Consider the following 22969-nt stretch of genomic DNA (forward strand, 5'->3'; position numbering starts at 1 on the left):
AAAAGTTTCATGAAGATCGTACGTCCACAAAAAAGTTATTAAACAATTAAGTTCTCATAGTAAGCGCACACTGCAGCCCATGCGTGTTTATGCGTGGGTGCTTGTGTGTGTATGTGTTTGTGTATGTGTGTGTGTATGTGTGTGGGTGTATGCGTTTGTGTGTGTATGCGTGTGCGTGTGTATGTGTGTCTGTATGCGTGTGTGTGTATGTGTGCCTGTGTGTGCGTACGTGCCTGTGTGTGTGTGTGCGTGTTTCTTCTGTAAGCTGAAAGACGCGAAAAATTATTGAAATATCTATTGCTCCAAGGGTTCAGGGGATCTCGTAGTCGAGCAGTCTCGACTAGAGCTTTCTTACTTGTTATACTTCAAATTAACAATTAATGCCTCTAATTCGCTGTATTAAAGTGAAATCTCTGAAATGGATAAATTGTATTTAACACCATTGTTCCGGTATTAAAGGGAAATATCCATTTGATGTGGAGCAAATTGAATATTTGTATCTGTATCTGTATCTGTATCTGTATCTGTATCTGTATCTGTATCTGTATCTGTATCTGTATCTGTATCTGTATCTGTATCTGTATCTGTATCTGTATCTGTATCTGTATCTCTATCTCTATCTCTATTCTGTATTCTCTATCTCCATTCTGTATTCTCTATATCTATTCTGCGCTCTCTATTCCCTAGCGTAAATAATTGAGATCGTATAAAATTGAATGTACTGCCTCTTATGAAATTTTTATAATTCTTTCGAAGATCCACATTGCAATTGTAATACAGTGCGATATAAAATAAATAAGTGGTTGAGGATGTTGTTGGCGAGGTCCCAAGTCTTGGAGCCCTAATCTGAAAGCTGTTGCACCTCATCGCTCTCCGCCAGGTCGCTCTCCGAGAATCGCTGAGAATTGTAGTTCGAGATCAGATCGTGTGCATGCTTCACTAGAATTGCCAGCTCGCAAATTATTGGCTCCCCGTTGAGCAGAAATTTGGTTATACGTTTGTTCTTTTCGAGGGACGTTTCATCCCTGACAGCCGCCTCAAAGTGCATTTTGTAATTGTTGAAGAACTCAAACATGACTTCGTGCTGCATTAGAATCTCCGATATTTGAAGACGTGCTCCAGGCTCGCCATTGATTTCGCCGTCTGCGTCGCTCAGGGACATATTGCTATCGAATTTGCGGAACGAGCTGGTGGCATCTGAGTTCTGGCTTGAGTTGAACTCCGCGAAGTTGGCGCGCTCATCATTGACCTCCGTCTCGAATTCATCCGACTCGGTGTCTGTCTCGGTGCCAGACTCCTGCCCCGGCTTGCTGTCCTCGTTGGCTGAGCTTGTTTCGTCATTCTTGCTTGGCTGCTCACTGTCCGTTTCCACCAAATCATCGTCCTTGGCCACCAATTCCTTGACACGATCCGCATAGCGCAAGGTGTTCAGTGTGTTCTCCACCGAGCTCAGGCCCGGCGATATCATGGCTATCATGCACGTCTTGTTCTGCTCGCCCCCAATAAAGGAGTCGCGCAACACCTGCGTCAGCTTGGAGCCCCGGAAGGGCAGATGGCTCGAATGGCGACTCAAGGCGCGAATGCACTCCTTCAGCGCCAGCAGAGACTTGTTGATTTCGGCGCCCTCGCGACGCGTCTGCAGATTAGCCGACTGTGTGTCGGCGCCGCGCTCGTTGCCAGCCAGATCCACAAAGGAGCACTTGCCGCACGGCTCCGTATCGTCGGGCAACACCAGACCCATCTGGAAGACGGCATGCGAGCGTGACGACTTGATGTTCACCGACGTCTGGCCAGAGGTGCGCTCCCGATTGCCCTGCTCGATAATTGCCAGCACATCCTCCACCTTCTGCACTGGCATTCGGGTCAGGCCAACGATCACCACCTGCTGGCGACCGTCCTCGAGCACGCGCAGCATCGGCTTCTCCGGCAGCAGCAAATCGAAGACCTGTTTGAGAAGATCTCAATTAGAGCTCATTGTACTCCTCAAAGGGTAAATAGCTAGTTGATCAGAAGAGCTTCTACTACCGATTCGACTATGGATAATGTAAATGAAAATCCTGCAAGGTGATCAAAACTTCCTCTACTTATCCATCGGCTATCGAGTATATAAATGAGAATCTAGCACGATAATCAAAACTTCCTATACTTATTGATTCGACTATCGACTATATAAATGAGAATCTAGCAGAGTGATCGAAACTTCCTCTACTTATCGATCAACTATCGATTATATAAATAAGAATCCTTTATTTATCCATCGAGTATCGATTATATAAATGAGATTCTAGCAAGATATTCTAAAGTTCCTACACTTATCAATCACCTATCGATTATATAAATGAGAATCTAGCAAGGTGTTCGAAACTTCCTCCACTAATCGATCGACTATCGATTATATACATGAGAATCTACTTATCGATCGACTATCGATTATATAAATGAGATTCTAGCAAGATATTCTAAAGTTCCTCCACTTATCAATCAACTATCGATTATATAAATGAGAATCTAGCAAGATGTTCGAAACTTCCTCTACTAATTGATCGACTATCGATTATATAAATGAGATTCTCGCAAAGTGATCGAAACTTCCTCTACTATCGATTGACTCGACTATCGACTATACTTGCAGACTGTACTCTTACCTTGCTGCCGTAGATCTCAAAGTAGCTGCACGTAACACTGGCGCCCATTTCGCGATATTTGGGCTTTTCCAGCTCAGCGAACACATCCTGAGCGGCCAGAGCATAAATGCCGGTGGTGCAGTCCTGCACCTTGCCGCAGAATTCGCCGCCCATGGTGTGGGTCTTGCCGCTGCCCGTCTGGCCGTAGGCAAAGCACGTGGCATTGCCGCCCTCGAACATGGTGCGGATCAGGGGGCGAGCGGTGTGCTCGTAGACCAGCGCATTGCTGCACTGCTCGTCGAAGGTGTAGTCGAAGCGGAACTTGTGGTGCTCCAGGAACTTGGTCAGATCCACCTTGTTGCGCAGCTCGTGCACGATCAGCGAACTGCGACTGGGCACCGATATGATGTCCACGGCCTTCGACTGCAGCTCGCGCCGGCTCATCGGACGCTTGCGCACGCACACGGTTATCTGCTGGGTGCGGGCGCCACGCGAGCTCAGGCAGCGCAGCGGATTCATGTGGAGCTGCCCACGATAATTGCGCACCATCAGCGCCACCTCCCAGTTGGGATTGCCCGGATCTTTGCTCATCAGGACACTCTGCTCCCGTCGCTGCTCGGCCTGCCAGGCACGGCGACGCTCCCGCTGCTCCTTCAGGCGCTCCACCTCGCGCACAACGCTCGAGCGCTTAATGCTGGCCGTGCTCGATGCGCCCCTGACGCCCCGCGGCTCCGCATTGACGGGATTGGCATGATGAACAGCACGAATGGCCGGTGACTTGACGGGCTTGACGGGCTTCGCAGGCTTCGCGGTCTTGATGGAAGCCGGCACATTCACGGTGCTATCGCAACGATTGCGCATACGCTTCTTGTAGGGACTGCTGTTCGTGGACTTCTTCCGGTACATGCTGTAGCCGGAGAGATTGTGCGGCTTCGATTCGGCCTTGGGTGGCTCCATTTTGTCGGGCGGCGACTGCTGCTTCTGCCTGAACTTCGCCAGAAACGGATTGAGCTCCAGTATGGTGCCCCAGGGTATTTCCTTGCCTTTCACCTTGCTGCCCTGGGTCCACTCAACGGTCACCACCTGTCGGTCGGGACTCTTCAATCCGACCGATGCAGCCTGGATGCATCCGTCGGATCGCCGGATGTTGATCTTATCGCCAATCGCTAGCACCTCCATATATCAGCAAATTACTTACGTTTGTGAAATAAATGTATAAGCAAATATTTCTGCAATCGCAAAACGAAAACGGAAATTAGAAAATTATATAAAAACAGTTAGGGGAAAATGCTCACCCGGTTGGGCCTGTCAACGGAGTATTGTGCTCAGATAATATGTTCGAAATGATATCGTTGCGTATGTCAATGAATGCAATGATATATTGATCAGATCCGAATAATGGCTGCACAATGGATGTACCCAAACTCCCAAAAAAAATGTATATAAATATATCTGTGTCAAAATATCTGCTTTATTTCGATTCTAGCTTGCAACTGGATTGGATCAGAGTGTTGATTGTGTCTATGAGATCGTTTTCATAGCAGTTCCAAAAAGTTTGATTTATTTCTTGTTTACAAAGTGCCTAAATCACAAGTGTTGTATAAAATGTAGTACGTAAAATGGTTTCAAATGATTAAAACAAAGGATTTTTAATTTGCCCAGCCTACTATAAAATAGAAAATCACAGAAAATGGGCACACCTGATGTAAGCGAATATTTTGTATAGCTTGCCTAGATTAGAAATATGTGTTCGATTTTTGGATCAAAGATGAAAGGGGTTTATAGCTTACCCTAGTAATATAACGAAATTGTGTCGAGCTGCAACGCCAAATGAAATCCCGTTGACGTCTGTAATTACTGTTCAGGATAAGATCCTTAGGTGGCTAAAGTACTCCAGAGAGAGCAGTATTTCTTGAAGACCTCTCAAGAAATAGTACACTCTATTGCATTGAATAAAAGTTTTCATGCTCAACAAACCACACACACCGACACACACTCTCACACACTCACCCACACACACATGAAGACCCATAGTGAGGCTCATAGACACCTTGAGCTGGCATCATTATTTTTGGACTTTAGTCTAAGAAAGGCTCTTGGTAAAAGTTGGCGTCAAGTCGAGTGGCAACAAATACAACTGTTAGATGACATCGCCTAACCCAAAGTTTCCGTAAGTTGAAGCCAAGCAATTTTCCGGTGCTTACCAAATGCAGATGCAAATGCAGATGCAGATGCGGATGCAGATGCAGATGCAGATCTGATAAGGAGCACTGCACTGGGAGAAGCCTTAGGCAAAACTGTGAAAAGTTTAGTTTTAATTAAAGGAAATTTGCGTGCGTGGCACTTGATTTGTAGTGTTTCCGTGTGCTCAGAGTGGGGGCTGACTGTGGGGGGGTTGGGTGAGGCAGCCCTCATAAAAATATAAATATAATTGAAATTCTAAATTGCAATTGCCACAAGCGTCTGCCGCTGCTGTTGCTGCTGCTTCAGCAAGTGCTGCTAATGCGGGCTGCAGGGCGTGGCAGCCAGCATCTGTAGTTTCTCTTTCGACTTTTCCCATTTTTCGCTATCGTTTTTTGCTCGTGCTGCTCCTCGTAATTAGAAGCAAATGCAAATTTACACGTCGAGTGTGTCGGCGATGACGGAAGTCATTGAAAGCGCCGATGCGTTGCACAGGCATTGTGGCGGGCAGCGAGGAGGCGTGGCAGGCGTGGTAGGCGGTGCAGGCGGGGCAGAGGGGAGGTGTAGCTGAAGCTGCTCCAGCTGCCTGTCGGGACTCTGGCAGGAAGCTCGCAGCCGGCAACTTCTATGCCATGTGCGTGTGGATACACATAATGAGAAAAGTTTCGGAGGTGTCTGAGCGGTGGTAGCAGGATGTGTGTGTTGATAGGTTAGCTTGCCTAACCACTTGCCAGGTAAAACAGCATCCGCTCCTAACGGCTCAGTATTTGCACAGCCGAAGCTGCTTTCTTAACTGATTTCGGAATGCAATTGAATTATACGTATTATATAGAGTTGGGTCTACTCTTTGTTTATGATGTTTTGCGAAATTGATTTAGTTAGACTATGGGAAAGCTTGGAGAATATTACACTGTTTAATATTACAATATAATATTGCTTGGAAAATGGATTTGGCTTTACTATGGAAAGCCTTAGACAAGAGAATATATATAAAAATAATAATAATAAAAGTAATATGTCTCCTATCTAACTTTGTTTAATATTTAGATATTCGATATGCGACATTTTCAAATATTTTAAATTAGTTAATTCTAATTCATTTTTATTTTAAAATTGAATTTTTAAATGAAGTATTTCTATAGTAATAGCAGCTGTATTATTATTTTTTATTATTGTTTTTTTTTTAATATTTATCTTCATTTACTTTTAAGCTCGTCCCATTTCTATTGTTTAAAATAGATCTTAATATTTTTTTTCAATACGTTCCCTATTTAGAAGTATAAGCTAGACGAGACTATTTATACTATCTTTAAATATTTTACTTTTACTTATACATACAAACATATATATATGTTAGACTAGTTAAATATATATGTATATATTTTTATATGCCTGCCTAACACTATGCTCTCTAGTTAATTTTTATTCTATTTCCTGTGCTTCATTCACGCCAAATTAATTACCACAAAGCCATTTATCAACACTAGCGAGATAAACGGCAGATAAAGTCCGCGTCGTCTGCGGATTGGTGACAAATCGTGGCGCTTGTTGTGTGGCCATGGGCAATGGGACGTGGTGGTATGGGGGAATGGGCGCGAAGACCCAAAAAGTTAATTTAGTGTATTAAAAGTAGCCACAGCAATAAGTTGTAATGGGCATTGTGATAGACATCAGTGTGACCAGGCGGCAGCGGGGCGGGGGTGTTTTTGGGCTTGGAGAGCTTTCAAGTGGAAAATGTGCCAAAATGAAAATGGTTAGGAAGTGGTGAATGGAAATGGAGTTGTCATTTCAGTTCGAGTGCGAGTTCGACGGGAAGTTGGGTTTTAACTGATGGGCAACAAGTGTAAGTAAATGGGAGTGAAAAAGTAATTAAAATTAGTCGCCTGTCTTTTGAGCAATAGACCTCACTACTGGGGAATCGGATAACGGATGTGCTTGAACAAAAGTTTCATATTTGCCCAGCGCAGTGCCGGCGCTCGTCTTGTTAACGCGGCGTATAACGGTAATACACTTGAGCGATTCGCAATGATTAGAAAGCCACACGCAAATCTATCTCTCTGGCAACCCGCACGCCCCTGCACAGCCCCCCTCTCTGCCCCGCTCTCCATCACCATCTCCATCTCCCTCTCGCCAGCAGTCGCCCCATTGATGTCGCTGGCATTTAGATGAATTTTCTTTCGCAACGCGTCGCTAAAAACAACCGCAAGTAAATGAGTTCTGATATTGACATGAATTATTCGCCTCAGTGACCTTACAAATACGGGGCGCAAGTCTCTGCCTATATATGTCTAAGGAGTGTCCTTATTACAGGGATAAACTTAAGTGCGTATGCGTTTCGATGTCTGTGCATCTGTATGTGCGTGCGTGTGTGTGTGTGTGTGTGCGTGTGTGTGTGTGAGTGGGCGTGCGAATTATATGCTTGTTAAATTAAGTTCTCAATTTTAATGGGCACTTTTGCTTGTTTGGGCTTATTTGATGCCGCCTTGAGCAATCAGATCAAAGATCGTATTTATAATTTAGCGAATTTCAATTACTTAAAGCTTAAAGCCAGTGTTTAATAGTATTTGTTAATACTTGCCTTGCATTCACTAAAGTCAAATCTATAGCTTATTTTGCAATGAACTTAATTATGTCATTCTGTTTTATACATATGTGAACAATAAGCTAGCCCTCTGTCGGCAACCAGCCAAAACTGCAGGAAACCTCTAACAGCGTGTATAAGAGTGGTAGCCATCTATCAGCAGAAAGCGACATCTGTGAAGCAGTTTAAAACCTGCCCTTAAACCTCTATCGGCAAGAAAGAAAACAAAGCTGTGCGGCGCAACAAGCAGTTCGAATACGGACTGCGCTGAGCTGAAAGTAGGCTAAAGAAGGCTCAAATGTACTAAACAAAATTCTGGAAAATTAAAGAAAACAATAGCAACTATAATAACAGCAATAAATTATTTGAAGTGACCATAGATTTTGCTCATTATAATAATAAAATCAAAATTTAAACAAAATATGTAAACAATACTAACAAGTAGCCTAAGTATATCCTCCTAGAATTTCTTTCCCATGTTTCCTCTTTGTATATCCTCTAGGAATTTCAGCTAAGTGTTTCTTCTAAGGATATCCTGTAATAATTTCTTCCCAGTGTTGCCTTTAATAAATTTCCTCTAAGTATTTTCCCTAATAATCTCTTCCAAGTATTTCCTCCAAGTATTTCTTCCAAGTCTTTAATGCTTCGCTAAGCGATGATTAAATATTTACACACACTCCAACACTTGCACGACTGACCCCCACCGGACCTGGGTGACTGTAGAAATGCTGCAGCTGCTGCCCTTTATATAGGGCGACTTTCACTCAATCACTAAATCGTGCTCAAATGTCGTTCCCGACGTCAGGTAGAGGTCGTTACAGTCGAACATTAATTGACCAATGGGAACACTCTCTGCTCTCTGCTGTAAGCATTCTAGCTTCGTTCTCCCTAAATATAAATACGAAAGTAATACTGCTGCTTACATTTAGACAACTTAAATCAGCCTCTTCATCGTCCCTTGATTTTTATAGGCAGACAGACAGAGAGTCGAATAGAGAGACAGAATGTGACATAGACAGCGAGACAGACAGAGAACATCTGTCTATACGAAGAGATATACACATAGCTTATGTACACTAATATTAATATATTTTTAATGCAGTTTTTGTCTTAAACTTTATAGCGCATTTATAATATTAATAATTAGAAGGTGGCATAGACAGCAGTTTCTTCTGCTATATAACTCTCTTAAGGACTATGCAGAAATATTCCGCCTCAATTTCTGGCTTTCCATCCCATACTCATTTTCAACGGATTTAATATCAATAGGCTAGACCACTTTGAAAAAGGCTGAGTCTAGCGTGAAATAGGCTAAACTGACAACACTGAAACACCGCAATTTTTATACTGCTTAGTCAGTGTTAAATTTAAATTTCAGCTTACGCTTCTCGCCAATAGAGGGCTAGCAAAAGATTTCAGTTATATTAAAAGCAGCTCAGAATTCGATTTTACTGAATGAGAATTGTAGCCGAATTTGTTAATAGTAAGAGAATAATATAAATTGTAAATCATAATAATAATAATAATACAAACAAATTATAATGTATAGTCTTTTATTTTATAAAATATATATAAAACTTTTCTTGCAGCATTCCTAACGCTACTCTTTTCATATGAATCGCATTGTCTATAATATAGATAAGAGACCTTCTCCTACAGCTCTGTGGTGGCCACGCCCCAGTACTTGCGCATGCGACTCTCGTGCTCCGTAAAGCCATCCTCGTCCAGCTCCTCCTCGTCCAGAATATTGTGATCCCTCTCCTGCGTCACTGGGAAGTCGTATTCCAGATTGCAGGGCATACGTCGCTGCAGGGAACCGAAGTAGGCGGCATGCGGCCCGCCGCCCAGCTTCGCGTAGGCATCCCGTGACTTGCCGTCGAAGAGATTGTAGCCATAGTTGGGCGACTGCTGGAAGGAGCGCATGCTGCCAAAGTACTCGGTGGGCAGCTGCTTCATGATAGGCTGATAGGCACTCAGTGGCACGTGCGCCTGGGTCAGCTGGGGCGTGCTGCTCGAGATGAACTTGTTGGCCACGTTGCGTATGAGATTCGACTTCAGATCGTTGCCATCGGCCGCTGTCAGCTTGGCTGTGGGCAGTCGCTGCTTGGAGAATGACTTCGAGATGGTGTTCAGCTCCTTGTCGAACAGCAGCTGGGTGTTCTGCTCGAGCATGTATTCCCAGCACTTGAATTGCTCCTCGGACAGAACGGACTCCGTTTCGTCGAGCATCTCCAGCTGCTGCTCCTCCTGCAGGACGCGCGCATGCGCCAATATGAACTCGTCCTTAGCCACCGTCGCATCTTTGCTCAGCAAATCCGGATTGCTCTGGCCACTGGGCGAGGAGCGGCCAGCCAGCAGCTCCTGCTCCAAGGTGCGATGCCGGCACGCATTACTCCGATCGCAGCAGGTGCGCTTGCTCACGGCCAGGCTGGCCGGCTGCTGCGGCGGCACCAGCGCCGGCTTCTTGCGCACGCTCTGCTTCAGCTCACGTATCAGATGATCCACGTCGGTGCTCAGGTGACTGAAGCGCACCACAATCACGCTCAGATTCGCCGTCGCGCCAAAGCTCTGCGCTATTTCCAGCAGTCGCTTGGCCGCCAACAGAGCATTCTCCTCCTTGCGGATCTCCCGTGCCGCACGCGCAATGTCCATCACGGCCCACAGCTGCTCATTGCCCAGCACCAGGTACTCATCGTCGTTGCTCAGCGTGATCTGCATCAGATTGACAGTTTAATGAGCGCCCCAACAGGAGTTGTATATCATAGTGTAAAAAGTTTGAATAGGTGTAATACGAAGAGTTTACAAATGTAAAATGTAAAACTGAATGTGAATATGAATCAGAATGAGACTCAGCAAATAACTCAAAGAGTCAATGCAAGCCTTTTGAGTTATTGAGACTCATACGATACGACTCGTAGCTCTCCCGAAACGATGATCGGTAAAAGAGCGTCACACGAATACCTAGATGAGCTCAAGATGCTCGAGAAGCGGAAAAGAAAAACGAAAAGAACCGAAGAGGATTGCTCAGAGCGAATTCGAATGGATATGAGTATGAACATGTAAGGAAGAGGAAGAGTGTAAGAAATCAAGCAATCAACTATGTTCCCTATTTATTTCCCTTCACATATGCATACTGCTATTTCTCTTAACCTCGTAACCTTAATATTCGAATTTTTAATTCTTCAACTAACAAAAAAGTGTAAATACTAGATTGAACCTTTCCGATGAGGAAAACCGGAAAAAAATTTGAAAAATAACATAACCGAATAATAATCTTACTCACTGTATATATGTATCATATCATCATCATTATATAATCCCTCTATTAGCAACTTCTAAAAATGAACTTAAGGTATCTTTTTGCTCCCACCCAGCTAGCTTACATCTCCAACTAGAACTCACCTCGAGTAGCTCGGGATCGGGCAGCGTGTGGGATGCCTGGTTGCATTTATGGCTATCGCAGTCGGCCTGCGACTCAGTGAGCCGCAGATGGGTTGTGCGTCGCACCAGGTATGCATCAAAGTGCCCCAGGTGGGCCAGGCGCAAGATATAGCGCTTGGACTTGAGCGCGCGCACCTTTGAGGGCTGCCGCAGGAGGTGGAGGAGCGTGGCATTGCGCAGGCATCCACCGCACTGCCGTTGCGCCGTCAGCAGCGTGTACTTCATGTAGTCGTTGAGCGGGGAGTCCTTGAGGGACTGCTCCTGCTTGAGCAGGCCGGGCACCAGTTGCGCCATTTGCTGTGCCTGTCGCGCATCCGTCTGCGACTCGAACATGCCAAGGAGCGCCTCCTCGCTGCCATTGAACTGGCTCGCGCGCAGCTGAGTGACGAGCAGCTTGCGTGCATCGCCTGGCGTTTCGGCAAAGCCCAAGGACCAGGGCAGGGACTTGGTCTTCTGTGCAGACGCTTTGCTATACTCCACGGGCAGGCGGCGTGTGCTGGTGGGCAAGGCGGCGCGATTGTTGCCAGAGACATCGACCAGGCTCCAGACACGTTGACTCTGCGTCTGGCAGACCTTCAGCTGCTGCTCATCCACCTGCAGCTGCAGATTGCCCGACAAGTCCAGATATTTGAGATTGCGCGAGGGCACCAGCGACAGCAGATTGATGCGATCCAAGTGATTGTGCGCCAGGTCGAGGATCTTCAGCTTGCTCAGCTTCGACAGCTGCGGCGTGCTGAGCAGCAGATTGTTGCAGCAGCGCAGCACCTTGAGCTGACTCAAGCCGGACACCTGATCCGGCAGCTGCTGCAGCATGTTGCCCGACAGCACCAACACCTCCAGCTCCGGCCAGCTGCGCACGCACTCCGCTGGCAGCACGCCCAGGCGATTGTGGGCCAGTCGCAGCACCTTCAGCCTGCCCGCGTGCAGCAGCGGCTCGAATATGCTGTCATTCAGCTGGTTGCCCGTCAGGCAGAGCTCCTCCAGTGCCGCATTGTTATTCTGCTCATAGCGCGGCAGCTGCGCCAGTCGATTGCACGCGACGTTCAGCGAGCTCAGCTGGCCATGGGTCACGGCAAAGAAGTTGTCCGGCAGCCGCTGCAGCTCGTTGCTCTGCAGCTGCAGCTGCGTCACGCTGCAGAAGGCCTCCGGCAAATAGTCCAGCTGCTGCAGCGCATTGTAGGCGAGATTCAGCGAGCGCAGGCACCTGATGCGGTAATTCCTCAGCAGCTCCTTGATGTGGCTCAAGTGATTGTGCGTGGCGCTGAGCGTCTCCAAGGCCACGCAGCCACCGATCCACTGGGGCAGCGCGCTCAGGTAGTTGTGAGAGATGTCCAGCTGCAGCAGCTTCTCTGGCACCGACTTCGATATGCAGATGCTCTGCAGACCTACAGAGGACAGAAAATCAATGAGTCATTAAATAATCCCACAGCGTTCAATGCATCTAAATTTGTTTTACTTAACTCCTTTTCAACATTTATTAGAGCTACGAAAATATTGTTAAACTCTATTATTATTATTATTATTTTTTTTTTTCTACCCATAAATTGTTTTCAAGTATGGTTACAATTTATACCAAATAATTTTAATTATAAAACACAAAATGACAAAAAAAATTGAAAAAAAAAAAACACTAGTAAAATCATAAAAGTTCAGACCATAAAAGCTGAAAAAAAATTTGAAATAAAAATAATAAGATTTACGGCATTATACAAATAAATAAAGCTAAGAAAAATAAAATAAATAAATATATATAATATTTTAAATAATAATAATACTAATAATAATAATAATAATAATATAAATTAAGTAAAATAAATAATATACAATACAATAAGTATATATTTAATAAGTATATATTTATTTATTTGTACAAAGAAAAATTAGTTTTAGCTAGACGTATTAAATATTAAAAAAAAAAAAATAAATAAATAATTAAATAAGTATTTTAATCAAACTTCAAATGCTTTACGCTCCCATTGAGAGCAACCCCAATACCTACAGTTATGATCCGCTATAAGGGTCTGCAGACTGGTGCCATTTATGATGAGCTCAATCAGCTTGTTGCGGCTGCACTTCAGCGTCTCCAACTGTGCCAAGGTGCTCAGGTCCAAGACTTCCATTTCGTTCTCGCACACCTCCAATTGGGTCAGGTACTGCCCAGAGAAAGAGAAGATATAGTCGAATTCTGTATTATTCCAGCTATACGACAGCTAGACTCTTACGTTGTAATTGCCTATTAAAATGCTGCCGCACAGTTGGTTGCCCTTCAGGCTCAGCTTCTTCAATGGGGGACTCTCATTTGGTGCGACTTCTGCTTTTTGGCCAGAGATGGAGCCGTGTTTTATGGTCAACTCTGAGGCGCTGTTGTTCTCGTTGTTGTTGCTGCTGTTGCTGTTGTTGTTGCTGTTGCTGTTGGTCTCGTCGCCATTACTAGCCGTAACTTTTAATTTCGATTTGTTTACCTCCGTCGTTTTCTTTACGGCCTTAAGCATTGTTTTCGTTTTCGTTTACTTTATTGGTATTTTCCTTTAGTTTTTCCGTTAGCACTCGACGAGGTGGGTGGAGTTGAGGTCCGAATGGCAACAACTTACCACACTGCATGCATGAGCAAACACCAAACAAAAAAGCCAAGCCAAAACGGCCGAAAATCTGACGAAGTCTGCCCAAAACACCGCGAATATTCCAAAATATTATTATGAACAAATTTGAAATGAATGGGGCTAGAACTAGATTTGAAGTACACCCCAATTACATTCATATAATTGACTTTAGATTTGACAATAATTTAGTCTTCTATTTGGCTTAGTCTTAGTCTCTTAGCTCTTCTTCTGGCGGCACAACAATCCACACCGGATCCAGGTCTATGCACAACTGAAGACGACTTGCCGTTACGACAAGCCAAAACTGTAACGCTTGAGAGAACGCCACGGTTGCCTCTACCCCTCTCGCCCGACACCCCGCCCGCTCTCATCCTCCCTTCGACCACTGCTCCATTCTCATATATGCCTTTTCCATGGGTTCGTTGCAATACGACGATATGATGTCTGAGCAACATTTTGGATTGTGCTTGTGCCATACGAGAGCTCTGGCGCAACAATTATTTCTTATATCCGTACAAGCAGTGAACTCGCGTTAGAATGAACTCAGCCTATATTAATATGTATGAAGTGAAATGAAGCTAATATTACAAATATTTTTAGCCATCATATCTACTTACTAAAAAACTAATACTATAATATGTACAAAATATAATATAATATGTACAAAAAAAAACTATAAAATAGCAATATCATTATCCCTAGAGATCATATTTCAGGATATGCAAGTAAAATACCTATCATAAAATATTATTTTTATACTTTTTTACTAAACTAACCCAGATATTAAAAAAAAAATAATAATAATAAAAAAAATATATATATTAAATATTCATAGCATATATATTAATGAATGCACCAAAATCCAGTCTTATGTTTACAGTGAGTATTTGATGTCTGAGTTGCAAACATATAGATAATCCCACATTAAACTCAATAATTGAATTTCATTTTAGGCAATGTTCACTGTACTTAAAGAGTGGACGCCTGCTCAGTTCGACAAGTATGTATATTTAACGTGCACTCTAAATGGAGTTTAGTTTATGCTAAGCTCAAACAAGAGAGTGGGAGGGAGACAGACAGAGAGAGGCCCTCAAGATCCATACTCACCATGCACTGTTTGCCCCAAAGTATCCACATACATACAGCTATACCTACGCATATATCTATGTATGCACATAAGCTGGGTGTTCGTTTACATAGAGCGCCATTCGGAATTGACACACAATTTAATAACAATGAATGGAGGGAATGTTTTATAGATATACTACGTATAGTATCTATATCTGCGTATTCAAGGTATCTTAGAGTCGAGTGAGAATGGAAGATGCGAATGGAGTGGCGAAAGAAATAAATACATTTGTTTTGTAGCTTTGTGTTTTTTTACACGAATTTAAGAAACAATTTGTTTTTTTATTTTTCACTGAAATATAATAATCGTTTGTCATGCACTTACGCATTAGCAGAAACTCTTTTAATAATATATTTCATTTCATTTCAATATTTTGTTTTGTTTTGTTGCTTGATTTGTATTTTTGTTTAAGATTTTGTATTTTGTAATTTTATTTTATTTTTTTTTTTGCATTTTCTTAATCCCGTTTTTGTAAGATTTTTTTTTTCTTTTGCTTCCATAAAAAAGGTAACAACGTTTTTACATAACGTAACCAAAACAAGAAAAAAAACGCAGGCAATCATGTTCTAATTGTGGGCGTGATCTTAGCCATTACATAAATCTCAACTTGGCCATATGCTATATATAAAGACATATATATATATGTTTATGTATATGGTTTTTACTTATGGTCAAGTAAGAGGTTAAATATATTTATTAAAAAAAAATATTTATATATAAAATAGAGTAACGCGTTTTATACATAATATACGCCATATTCAAGTAGATGTAGGGTGTGTATGTATGTGTGTATTGGTATATAGTCATATATATATATATATATATAATCTATATAATACAATGTAAAAACCAATCTGAAATCTGTTTAAACAAGGGAGCAGCAAATAAAATAAATAATTACTAGTATGAATAAATTTAGTTATAATTAGATTAATAGTTAACGTTAACTAAGCACACTAACTCTCTCGCTTGCACCCTCTCTCAAGTGTGCGTGTGCGAGTGGGAGTATGTCTGTATGTATTTGTATGCGTGTCTACATATATGGTGTGTGTGAGTGTGTGTGTGTGTGCTGCACTACGCTCATTTTGTTTATACACATTTTATAAGGTATTCGCTAACATTTTATTGTAATGCTACATTTTTGTTTTACACGCTTTTATCTTTTATCTTTCTGCTTAAGTTTGCATTTATTAATTCTTATCTCTGCTTTTGCGCTTACAAATTATATAGTTTATTTATCGCAATTACAAATGGATATTTCTTATGTCACAAGCGAACACACACAGAGCGTGAAGTCCTTCTCCTAGCTCCTACCTCCTACCTCCTACCTCCTACCTCCTACTCCTTCTCCATGCAAATATCAATTCAATTATATTTTTGATAATTACTACGTTTAACAGCTGCTTTAACTAATTTATGTTTCTTCTTTTGTATTTGTTTTTCATTGATTTTAGAGTAATGTAAATTGTTTGTTGTCTATTGCTCGTCATTGTATTGTTTTTGTTTCTCGCCTATTTGTTTTGCGTATAACTTAATTGGTAGAAATATTCGTATAGTACGCGCAATTATACAATAGATATAGTATCATTTATATTTATATATATAGAATATATATGTATGTATATATAACTACAATTACTATCTGCATAATTTCCCTGTGGTGTGCAAGGTTGTTAATTGTTTATAATATTACTGTTATTTTTTTTTTTTTTTTGCTTTTCGTTTCTGTTTTGTTTAATGTTTCTTTTTTTGTTGTTGTTTAATTTTAGGCGACTTGTTCTGGCTAACGAAATTTGCAAAAATGACTTAAACAACTAAGAGACGTGGCTAAAGGCGTGAAATTTGATTTCCGCACTTTTACAAACGTTATAAATGTTCAATTGTGTAAGTAGTTAAGAATTACAATAAGTATATTAATTAATTAGATGTATTAATTATTTATACATATATATATACAAATATATATGTAAAATTTATCTGTGTGTGTGTGTGTGTGTGTGTGTATTATACATGGCTTATTTGCCCATGCTGGTCAATGCTGCTCCCGCTGTCGCCGTTGGCGTCGTCGCTGGCACATTCTTCAGCATGCTGCCGACATCCTTGTGATCGCTGAGGTTGCCGCCATCGATGCTGCTGCTCGAGTTATTTGTCGTACTGAAGTCCAGCTTGTAGGTGGCACTGCGCGTCACATCCTCCATGGACGCCTCCTGGCAGTCGCGCCCGATGTGCGTCTGGGAGCCACAGTTGTAGCAGGAGATGATCTTCGGTGTCACTGCGCTGCTCGCCCCAGTTATGGGGCAAACGCCTAACGTCGTATACGGCGTGGGCGCAACTGGCGTCGCTAGCAATTGCTGCGGCTGCGGCTGTGTGGCGGGCGTTTGCGTTTGCACTGTGACTGCATTGGTGCTGGCAACGGGCGCCGTATTGCGGACCAATTGGGCCGCCGTCACAGCTGTGGGCGCACCAGCTGGCGGTGCTGTAACGGGCACTGGATACGTCAAGCCGGGATGATAGCCCGGAAAGATGATGTCCCCGTTAGGCTGGTAATGAAGGCGTATGGAATTGTGCAGCGCCAGTGGCGGCGGCTGCGGATGATGCGGTTTTATCAAAGCCGGCTGTGGTCCACGTCCGCTTGCCGCATGATATGGATATGTTGGTGCATTATACGCTGTCGCTGATGGCGGTGGTTGTGGTTGCTGCTGTTGCTGCTGCGGCTGCTGTTGTTGCTGCTGCTGCTGTTGTGACTGTTGCTGCGTCTGCAACAGCACAGGTGTTGGTGGCGTACTAACAGCAGAGGGACTCATGAGCAGCGGCTGCTGCTGCTGTTGCTCGCTGGGATTGCTCGGCGTATAGATTTGCTGATAGCTCTTCTCCACACCATTGCGCCCGTTGAGGCGATGCTGTAGGCTAGACTGCTTATTGCTAATATGATGCGGCTTTTGCTGCTGCTGCTGCTGCTGATAACCAATGCCCACTGAATGGTTGGGCAGCGTGGGCGTGGGCGTTTCCGGTGGCGTTGTCTCGCCGCAAGAGCCATTCGAGCAACCCGATTCGCTGCTCGTAGTTGCCGCACTTTTACTTGAACCCATTCTCGTCGAGCCGCTGCCATCTTCGTTTATATGCATGTTATGCATTGTGTGGACCAGTGTGTTCGCCTTGATGAAGCTGTTCATCTGATAGTGCTGCTGCGCCTGCTGCTGCTGTGAATCTTGACTTACCGGCGACTGTTGCTGCTGCTGCTGCTGTTGTTGTTGCTGTTGCTGCTGCTGGTGAGGTGGTATATATGTATTCGCATTCATACGCTGATGCGAGACACGCGGATAGCTTGCGTTGCGTATAATACTAGACAAGTTGCCGCCGCCTTCGCTGATTCCCTGGAATCATATAGGCACAAAAATATATTATTATTAAATATTCTTTTGATGATTTGTTAATAACAATTAGCACACATAGTTCTTCAATTGATTAAATAATTTGGTGCATAACAGCTACAAGGATAGACAAATTTCATGCAGCCCTCATTTTGTCTATTCTCAAAGGACCTATAAATATATTATAAAATAACTAAAATGCGAATAGTTGTATTGAAATCAAGTAATCGTATATAAACACAATTAAAGGAAAAATCTTAGAGAATTACTAAATGTCTATTCAAATCTTTTAGCTATTCTACTACCTTAGACCAAGCTCAATTCTGAACTCATAATATAATGAATGAAAATATTTATATCAAATATCTATATATCTGTACCTAGATACCCATATAGAATTGAAAGAATAATATTCAAGAATTAGTAACTTGATTAACAATTTTTAGCTATTCTACCATTATCAATTTTGGGCAAGCTAAACACGAAATACAAATATCTTTTCATCTGAACAGGAACAGGAACAGCTATTAAATCTCACTCATCATCTCTAGTTATACTACCTTACACCAAGATGTATTCTCAGCGAGAAATATCTACAACTAGGTCAACGCTAAACAGGCTAAAATTAAATTGTTGACCCAAGCATTAACCTGTTCATGGAAGAATCTTTGGGCATCGCTAAATTGCCGTTCGAATCCCTATTATTCTACCTTAAACCAAGATCCATTCTGGGCAACAATCATCTACACACAAAGATAGCAACGACAATCCATTTGATACTCAGCCAGCGCTGATCAGGAATACATATTTCTCCATTGATTCGCTGTTATTGATTGTATGATTCATAGTACCCACCTCATCAAAATGCTTAGCATCGCCGCTGCCAACGGATGTGGACGTTGGCGGTGGCGTTGTCTCCACAGAGGGTCGACGCGAATGTTTGACGCTGTTCGGCAAGCGCAGCGGCAAGCTGCGCATTTGTTGTTGTGGCTGTTGCTGTTGCTGCTGCTGCAGCAGTGGGGCACTGCTGCCACGCTCGCGCTGTGGGCTGGTGGTGCGACTGGTCGACGGCGATGACTGCTGGCTGCTTAGCATGGGCGAGCTGGCTTGCGGCGGCACCTGATGATCCAGGCTCTGTGGCTGTGGAGGCGGCACGGCGTACACTGTACATGGCACTGAGTTGCGCATGGACCAGCCGCCTGCCGCCGCCGCCGCTGCTGCCGCAGCAATGGCATTCGAGTCCGTTGGAATGGTGATGTTGGATTGCATCAAATGTTGTATGCTGTCCACTTCTGTGCCAGGTATGATCTGCAAAGGATCAAAGAAAAGGCATTTTAAATAGAGTAGAAGGCAATTCATATAGATAATATAACAGACTACCATGGAATCTCTTTCGGGCTGGCATAACCTTATGGACAATTGATTTGTTACCTTGGTCCAAGGCTGTGGATACAGCAGAGGCGTTGGTTGCTGTGGCTGCATCATTGGCACCACTGGATGATGGAAAGGCGGTGGCGGTTGTGGCTGCGTCTGTTGCTGCTGATGCAGCAAGTGTTGTGTATGCGACGGCTGTTGCTGTTGCTGTTGCTGCTGTGACGACTGCTGCTGCTGCTGCTGTTGGCTCATAATTTGTGACGTTTCGTCCGCCATACGTCTGATTTCCTTAATCTTGGCCAGAATTTCGCCGCATTTGGTGTTCTGGTGGTAAGAGAAGACTGGATGCTTGGCAGCCATTGTGTAGACGAGCAATAGCTCCAGGATCGTATCCTGATCGTTAATGCTGGCAAAATCGCGATCGCCCCAACATTCGAGGGTCCGAAATATTTCTGTCACACAATTGCGATTACAGGCACGTATTAGCGCTAAATATAGCGCCATCTTGCGGCGGATCTTTTTGTCTGTTGGCTCGCCCTTTTGGCAGTTGTGCATATCGGCGGCCAGATCCTGTGGATTATTGGCGCGCAGCTCCATGCCACGCAATTCCGGTGAATCCCTGCGACCCAGCTCCTCCAAAAATGTGCCCAGAAACCGCAACTCGAACGGCAAACAGGCCTCGAACAATGAACACATGGTATCAATGCGATTATAGCTCTCCAGAGTCTTAAACCACTGCAGGACGTCTTTTGGACAAATCATTTCCAATTTTGTTGTGGCACGCACGCATCTACTACGAAGTCTAGCCTGGAGTGTTTATACGTAGGGGTGTGTGTGTGTGTATGTGTGTGAACTTGTGTCTGTGTATATGTGTATGTGTGTTTTAGTGTATCTGTGTGTATGTATGTGTATAGTGGCTGCTGCTCTAGTTACGTGTGGTGGGTGCAAAAACCACAACAACAACAATAATAATAACAACAACAATAATGTCGATTGTCGATTTGTATAGAGCAGCAGCTGCTGCTGTTGCTCCTCCACTCGCTTCTGCGTTTGCTCGTTGGTTGGCGGCAGCTAATTAACTTTTACGCACGTTTTTTTTTTTCACTCTGTTGTTTTGGCGTTTATTTGTTTCCTTTGCTTTTTCGCGATTGATGCTTCACAAAGACGACAACGACTGCTGCTGCTGCCCACTACTAGTTTGTCGCATACATTTGCGGGCGCTAGTCCACCAATGTGGCCAGAGAGACTCCACAATTTACTCGCTGCTACTGGACGACGAGTCGCTGCCACAGAATGCTGTGGCTGCTGATTACTTGCATGTAGTATTTCTACAATAAACGCGCACATGCACTTTTCAATATCAATCTGAACACAATTTGCAAGTTCATAGTTTGTTTCTACGTTTTTTGTTACTTTTTACATTTGCGAACTTTACATTTTTCGCTCCGTGGTGTTTTCACAAAAATTTTCTGCTTTCTGCTCCAAGAATAATGCAACTAGATAGGGTTGTTGATATTGCAAAGATGTATCGATGCTTCAAAATGCTCGATATATTTCGCATTTGCAGCTTGCCTTTATATCGATAGTGCAGTACCGCCAGCTATTATTGTGAATAGGTTTGATATACTTAAATATACTTATTAAAGTAAAATTATAATGATAATACAATTTAAAATGTCAATTATTTTAAGTATCAAATAAAATACTACAGATCTTTTGCTAGGATAGTTTAACAACTCTTTCATCGCTTACTTAAAGACGGTTTAAATTTGATATTACGATTAATAAACAACGCATACGAGGAACTTATATTTAAGGGACAAACCGGCAAAATATTTAAATATTTGGAAACTAATACAGACGCTGGGTTTACAAATTTCGGAAATTAATTTTATTATGATAATCGTTCACACATTTATGAAAAATTAATGTATATCTTTATGAAAGTAAGAGCTTAGAAACCGTCTTCATCATCTTCGGCCATCTCTTTGGCCAGCTCCAGGTCCTGTTGTTCCCGCTCGCGTCGCTCCTCGGCACTCTCCAAATCCTTGCCATAAGACTTGGGGGGATAACGCATTGCCTTAACGCTCTGATTGTGCAGATTCAAGCAGAACGAAATGCGTTCATGGAAGGCCAACTGGGGCTCGCGTGTGCTATATATGTCGGTGCTCTCCTTGCTTCGCATATAATTTTGTTCGGGATCCAAGGTAGCTTCAATAACACCATCACGGATAGCCTTGGACACGATAAATTCGGCATCCTCTGCCGAGTCCAGCATCAAACGCTTGGCTATATCTTTCGGCGAAATGCGCGAGTAGGAGAGACCAATGGAGCGAATAGCCGTCTTGATCACATTGTGGCGCAGACGAATGATTAACGTAAATGTATGATCCATCTGGAATTTGGGTCCAAACTGTGAGACCACATCCCCAAAGCGCTTCAGATTACCCAGCCGCACAGCCTGTGTGAGCGAGAAATATGGTCCAAGAGATTGGCGCAATCCAGCCTGGCGAAACACCACGCGTTCCGGTATGTTGCCCAGCAACAGTTCCACAACAATGATCAACTTCTGTACTGTCTGGCGGAATCCAATGGCGGCATGCTGTGGTGATTTGCGCAGCGCCTGCACCAAATGCTTGTGAGCATCACTGTATTCAAGCTTGGCGGCCTTGATGCGACCCAAATAATAGAGGAAGCGTGCCCATTCATTGTTGCTGGCCGACTCGGGATACACCGACTTCTTGACCAGCTTGTCGGCCTGATCGTACAGTGCATAATGTAAATAGTTACGCAGCAGGCAATTGAGCAGTACGGCCTGTCCCTCGAAATCATTGCGCAGCGTCGCAGTGCGCAGGCGGGCATGCAAAAAGGAACGAATCCCCTCCAGTCCATTGTTCAGCTCCGCCACGCGTGAGTAGTAGAAATATGACTTGGCACCAATAAGATCCAATGTGCGACGATTTTGTATCGATATTTTAGACATTAACGCATCAGCACAAACGCCAGCTCGCTTCAAATCTCCAGCATCTATCAATTTCACCAGCAACAGTAGATAATAGTACGCATCTACCTCAGCAATGGGAGCCTTTGTTGCCACCTGCTTTTTGGGCACATCAGGCAATTCTGTGGCATCTTTTTCGAGTGCAGGCGTGAGTGCCAAGGCAGCCTCGCGGTCAGCGCCAACGGGATAAATGCTCTGAGCCAGGTTCCGGAATACGACGCCGTTTAATTTGCGTCGAGTAATGGGCAAATTGCGTAGCACGCGAAGAATGAAACTAAATTGGAAGGATTTTTATATATTATATTTGATTTATGCAGGTAAATATAGCTACTTTGATTTTTCACTTACCGTGCTTCCTTGGAGGCCACGGACTTTTCAATTTGGCGTATTTGTTCGCGAAGTTCTTGTACAGCAGCGAGATCTTGATTTTTCTTCTCGTCTGCCAATGTTTCAGCCGTAGCATCCACCTCCATCTCGATGTCTTGAGAGACAGTATCAACAGCGACTGTTGCCATTTCTAAAGCACTTGCAATTTACGTATAATTACTGTTTGTTTTAAAATTAATATTTTTCCTGAACTCGGCATACAAAATTGCCAAGTAATGCCAGACTCTAGTGGTGGGCGATAGTTTTGACAAGCACTTTACATGTTACTCTGACGCTACAA

General features: G+C 43.5%; 4 protein-coding genes across 5 annotated transcripts; all 4 read right to left on the reverse strand.

Moving 5' to 3' along the window:
• Positions 1 to 712: 712 nt before the first annotated feature.
• On the reverse strand, positions 713 to 4334 carry LOC108611607 (kinesin-like protein Klp59C). The gene is made up of 3 exons (XM_018004338.2): positions 3920 to 4334; positions 2646 to 3853; positions 713 to 1945 (listed from the first exon to the last, which is right to left on the reverse strand). The coding sequence occupies exons 2-3, from the start codon at positions 3801 to 3803 to the stop codon at positions 842 to 844; spliced, it is 2262 nt and encodes a 753-aa protein (XP_017859827.1). The 5' UTR covers positions 3804 to 3853; positions 3920 to 4334; the 3' UTR covers positions 713 to 841.
• A 4588-nt stretch (positions 4335 to 8922) lies between these two features.
• On the reverse strand, positions 8923 to 16099 carry Phlpp (PH domain leucine-rich repeat protein phosphatase). 2 transcript variants are annotated; one of them, XM_018004334.2, is made up of 4 exons: positions 13050 to 16099; positions 12827 to 12980; positions 10789 to 12212; positions 8923 to 10098 (listed from the first exon to the last, which is right to left on the reverse strand). In XM_018004334.2, the coding sequence occupies exons 1-4, from the start codon at positions 13317 to 13319 to the stop codon at positions 9040 to 9042; spliced, it is 2907 nt and encodes a 968-aa protein (XP_017859823.1). In that variant the 5' UTR covers positions 13320 to 16099; the 3' UTR covers positions 8923 to 9039. The 2 variants fall into 2 exon arrangements, with proteins under 2 accessions (XP_017859823.1, XP_089321795.1); XM_089465669.1 differs by lacking the exons at positions 12827 to 12980; positions 13050 to 16099 and adding an exon at positions 12289 to 12452.
• Positions 16100 to 16251: 152 nt separating this feature from the next.
• LOC108611606 (uncharacterized) lies at positions 16252 to 20972 on the reverse strand. The gene is made up of 3 exons (XM_018004336.2): positions 19359 to 20972; positions 18783 to 19235; positions 16252 to 17930 (listed from the first exon to the last, which is right to left on the reverse strand). The coding sequence occupies exons 1-3, from the start codon at positions 20061 to 20063 to the stop codon at positions 16572 to 16574; spliced, it is 2517 nt and encodes an 838-aa protein (XP_017859825.1). The 5' UTR covers positions 20064 to 20972; the 3' UTR covers positions 16252 to 16571.
• A 197-nt stretch (positions 20973 to 21169) lies between these two features.
• Rpn3 (regulatory particle non-ATPase 3) lies at positions 21170 to 22956 on the reverse strand. The gene is made up of 2 exons (XM_018004691.2): positions 22651 to 22956; positions 21170 to 22576 (listed from the first exon to the last, which is right to left on the reverse strand). The coding sequence occupies exons 1-2, from the start codon at positions 22815 to 22817 to the stop codon at positions 21256 to 21258; spliced, it is 1488 nt and encodes a 495-aa protein (XP_017860180.1). The 5' UTR covers positions 22818 to 22956; the 3' UTR covers positions 21170 to 21255.
• Between the last annotated feature and the right edge of the window lie 13 nt (positions 22957 to 22969).

Source organism: Drosophila arizonae, chromosome 3, assembly GCF_054131065.1.
Source record: "Drosophila arizonae isolate 15081-1271.41 chromosome 3, UAZ_ARI_1.0, whole genome shotgun sequence".
Classification (NCBI taxonomy): Eukaryota; Metazoa; Arthropoda; class Insecta; order Diptera; family Drosophilidae; genus Drosophila; species Drosophila arizonae.

Bases quoted from the DNA above. Each gene is read 5' to 3' on its own strand.
- LOC108611607 (XM_018004338.2), bottom strand. From the start codon at position 3,803: ATGGAGGTGCTAGCGATTGGCGATAAGATCAACATCCGGCGATCCGAC. The intron at 1,946-2,645 runs GTAAGAGTACAG...CTTCTCAAACAG, and splicing joins TTGAGATCTACGGCAGCAAG to GTCTTCGATTTGCTGCTGCC.
- Phlpp (XM_018004334.2), bottom strand. From the start codon at position 13,319: ATGCTTAAGGCCGTAAAGAAAACGACGGAGGTAAACAAATCGAAATTA. The intron at 12,981-13,049 runs GTAAGAGTCTAG...TTCTCTGGGCAG, and splicing joins TTTTAATAGGCAATTACAAC to TACCTGACCCAATTGGAGGT. The intron at 10,099-10,788 runs GTGAGTTCTAGT...AATCTGATGCAG, and splicing joins CCGATCCCGAGCTACTCGAG to ATCACGCTGAGCAACGACGA.
- LOC108611606 (XM_018004336.2), bottom strand. From the start codon at position 20,063: ATGATTTGTCCAAAAGACGTCCTGCAGTGGTTTAAGACTCTGGAGAGC. The intron at 19,236-19,358 runs GTAACAAATCAA...GATCCTTTGCAG, and splicing joins ATCCACAGCCTTGGACCAAG to ATCATACCTGGCACAGAAGT. The intron at 17,931-18,782 runs GTGGGTACTATG...ATATGATTCCAG, and splicing joins ATGCTAAGCATTTTGATGAG to GGAATCAGCGAAGGCGGCGG.
- Rpn3 (XM_018004691.2), bottom strand. From the start codon at position 22,817: ATGGCAACAGTCGCTGTTGATACTGTCTCTCAAGACATCGAGATGGAG. The intron at 22,577-22,650 runs GTAAGTGAAAAA...CTTCCAATTTAG, and splicing joins GTGGCCTCCAAGGAAGCACG to TTTCATTCTTCGCGTGCTAC.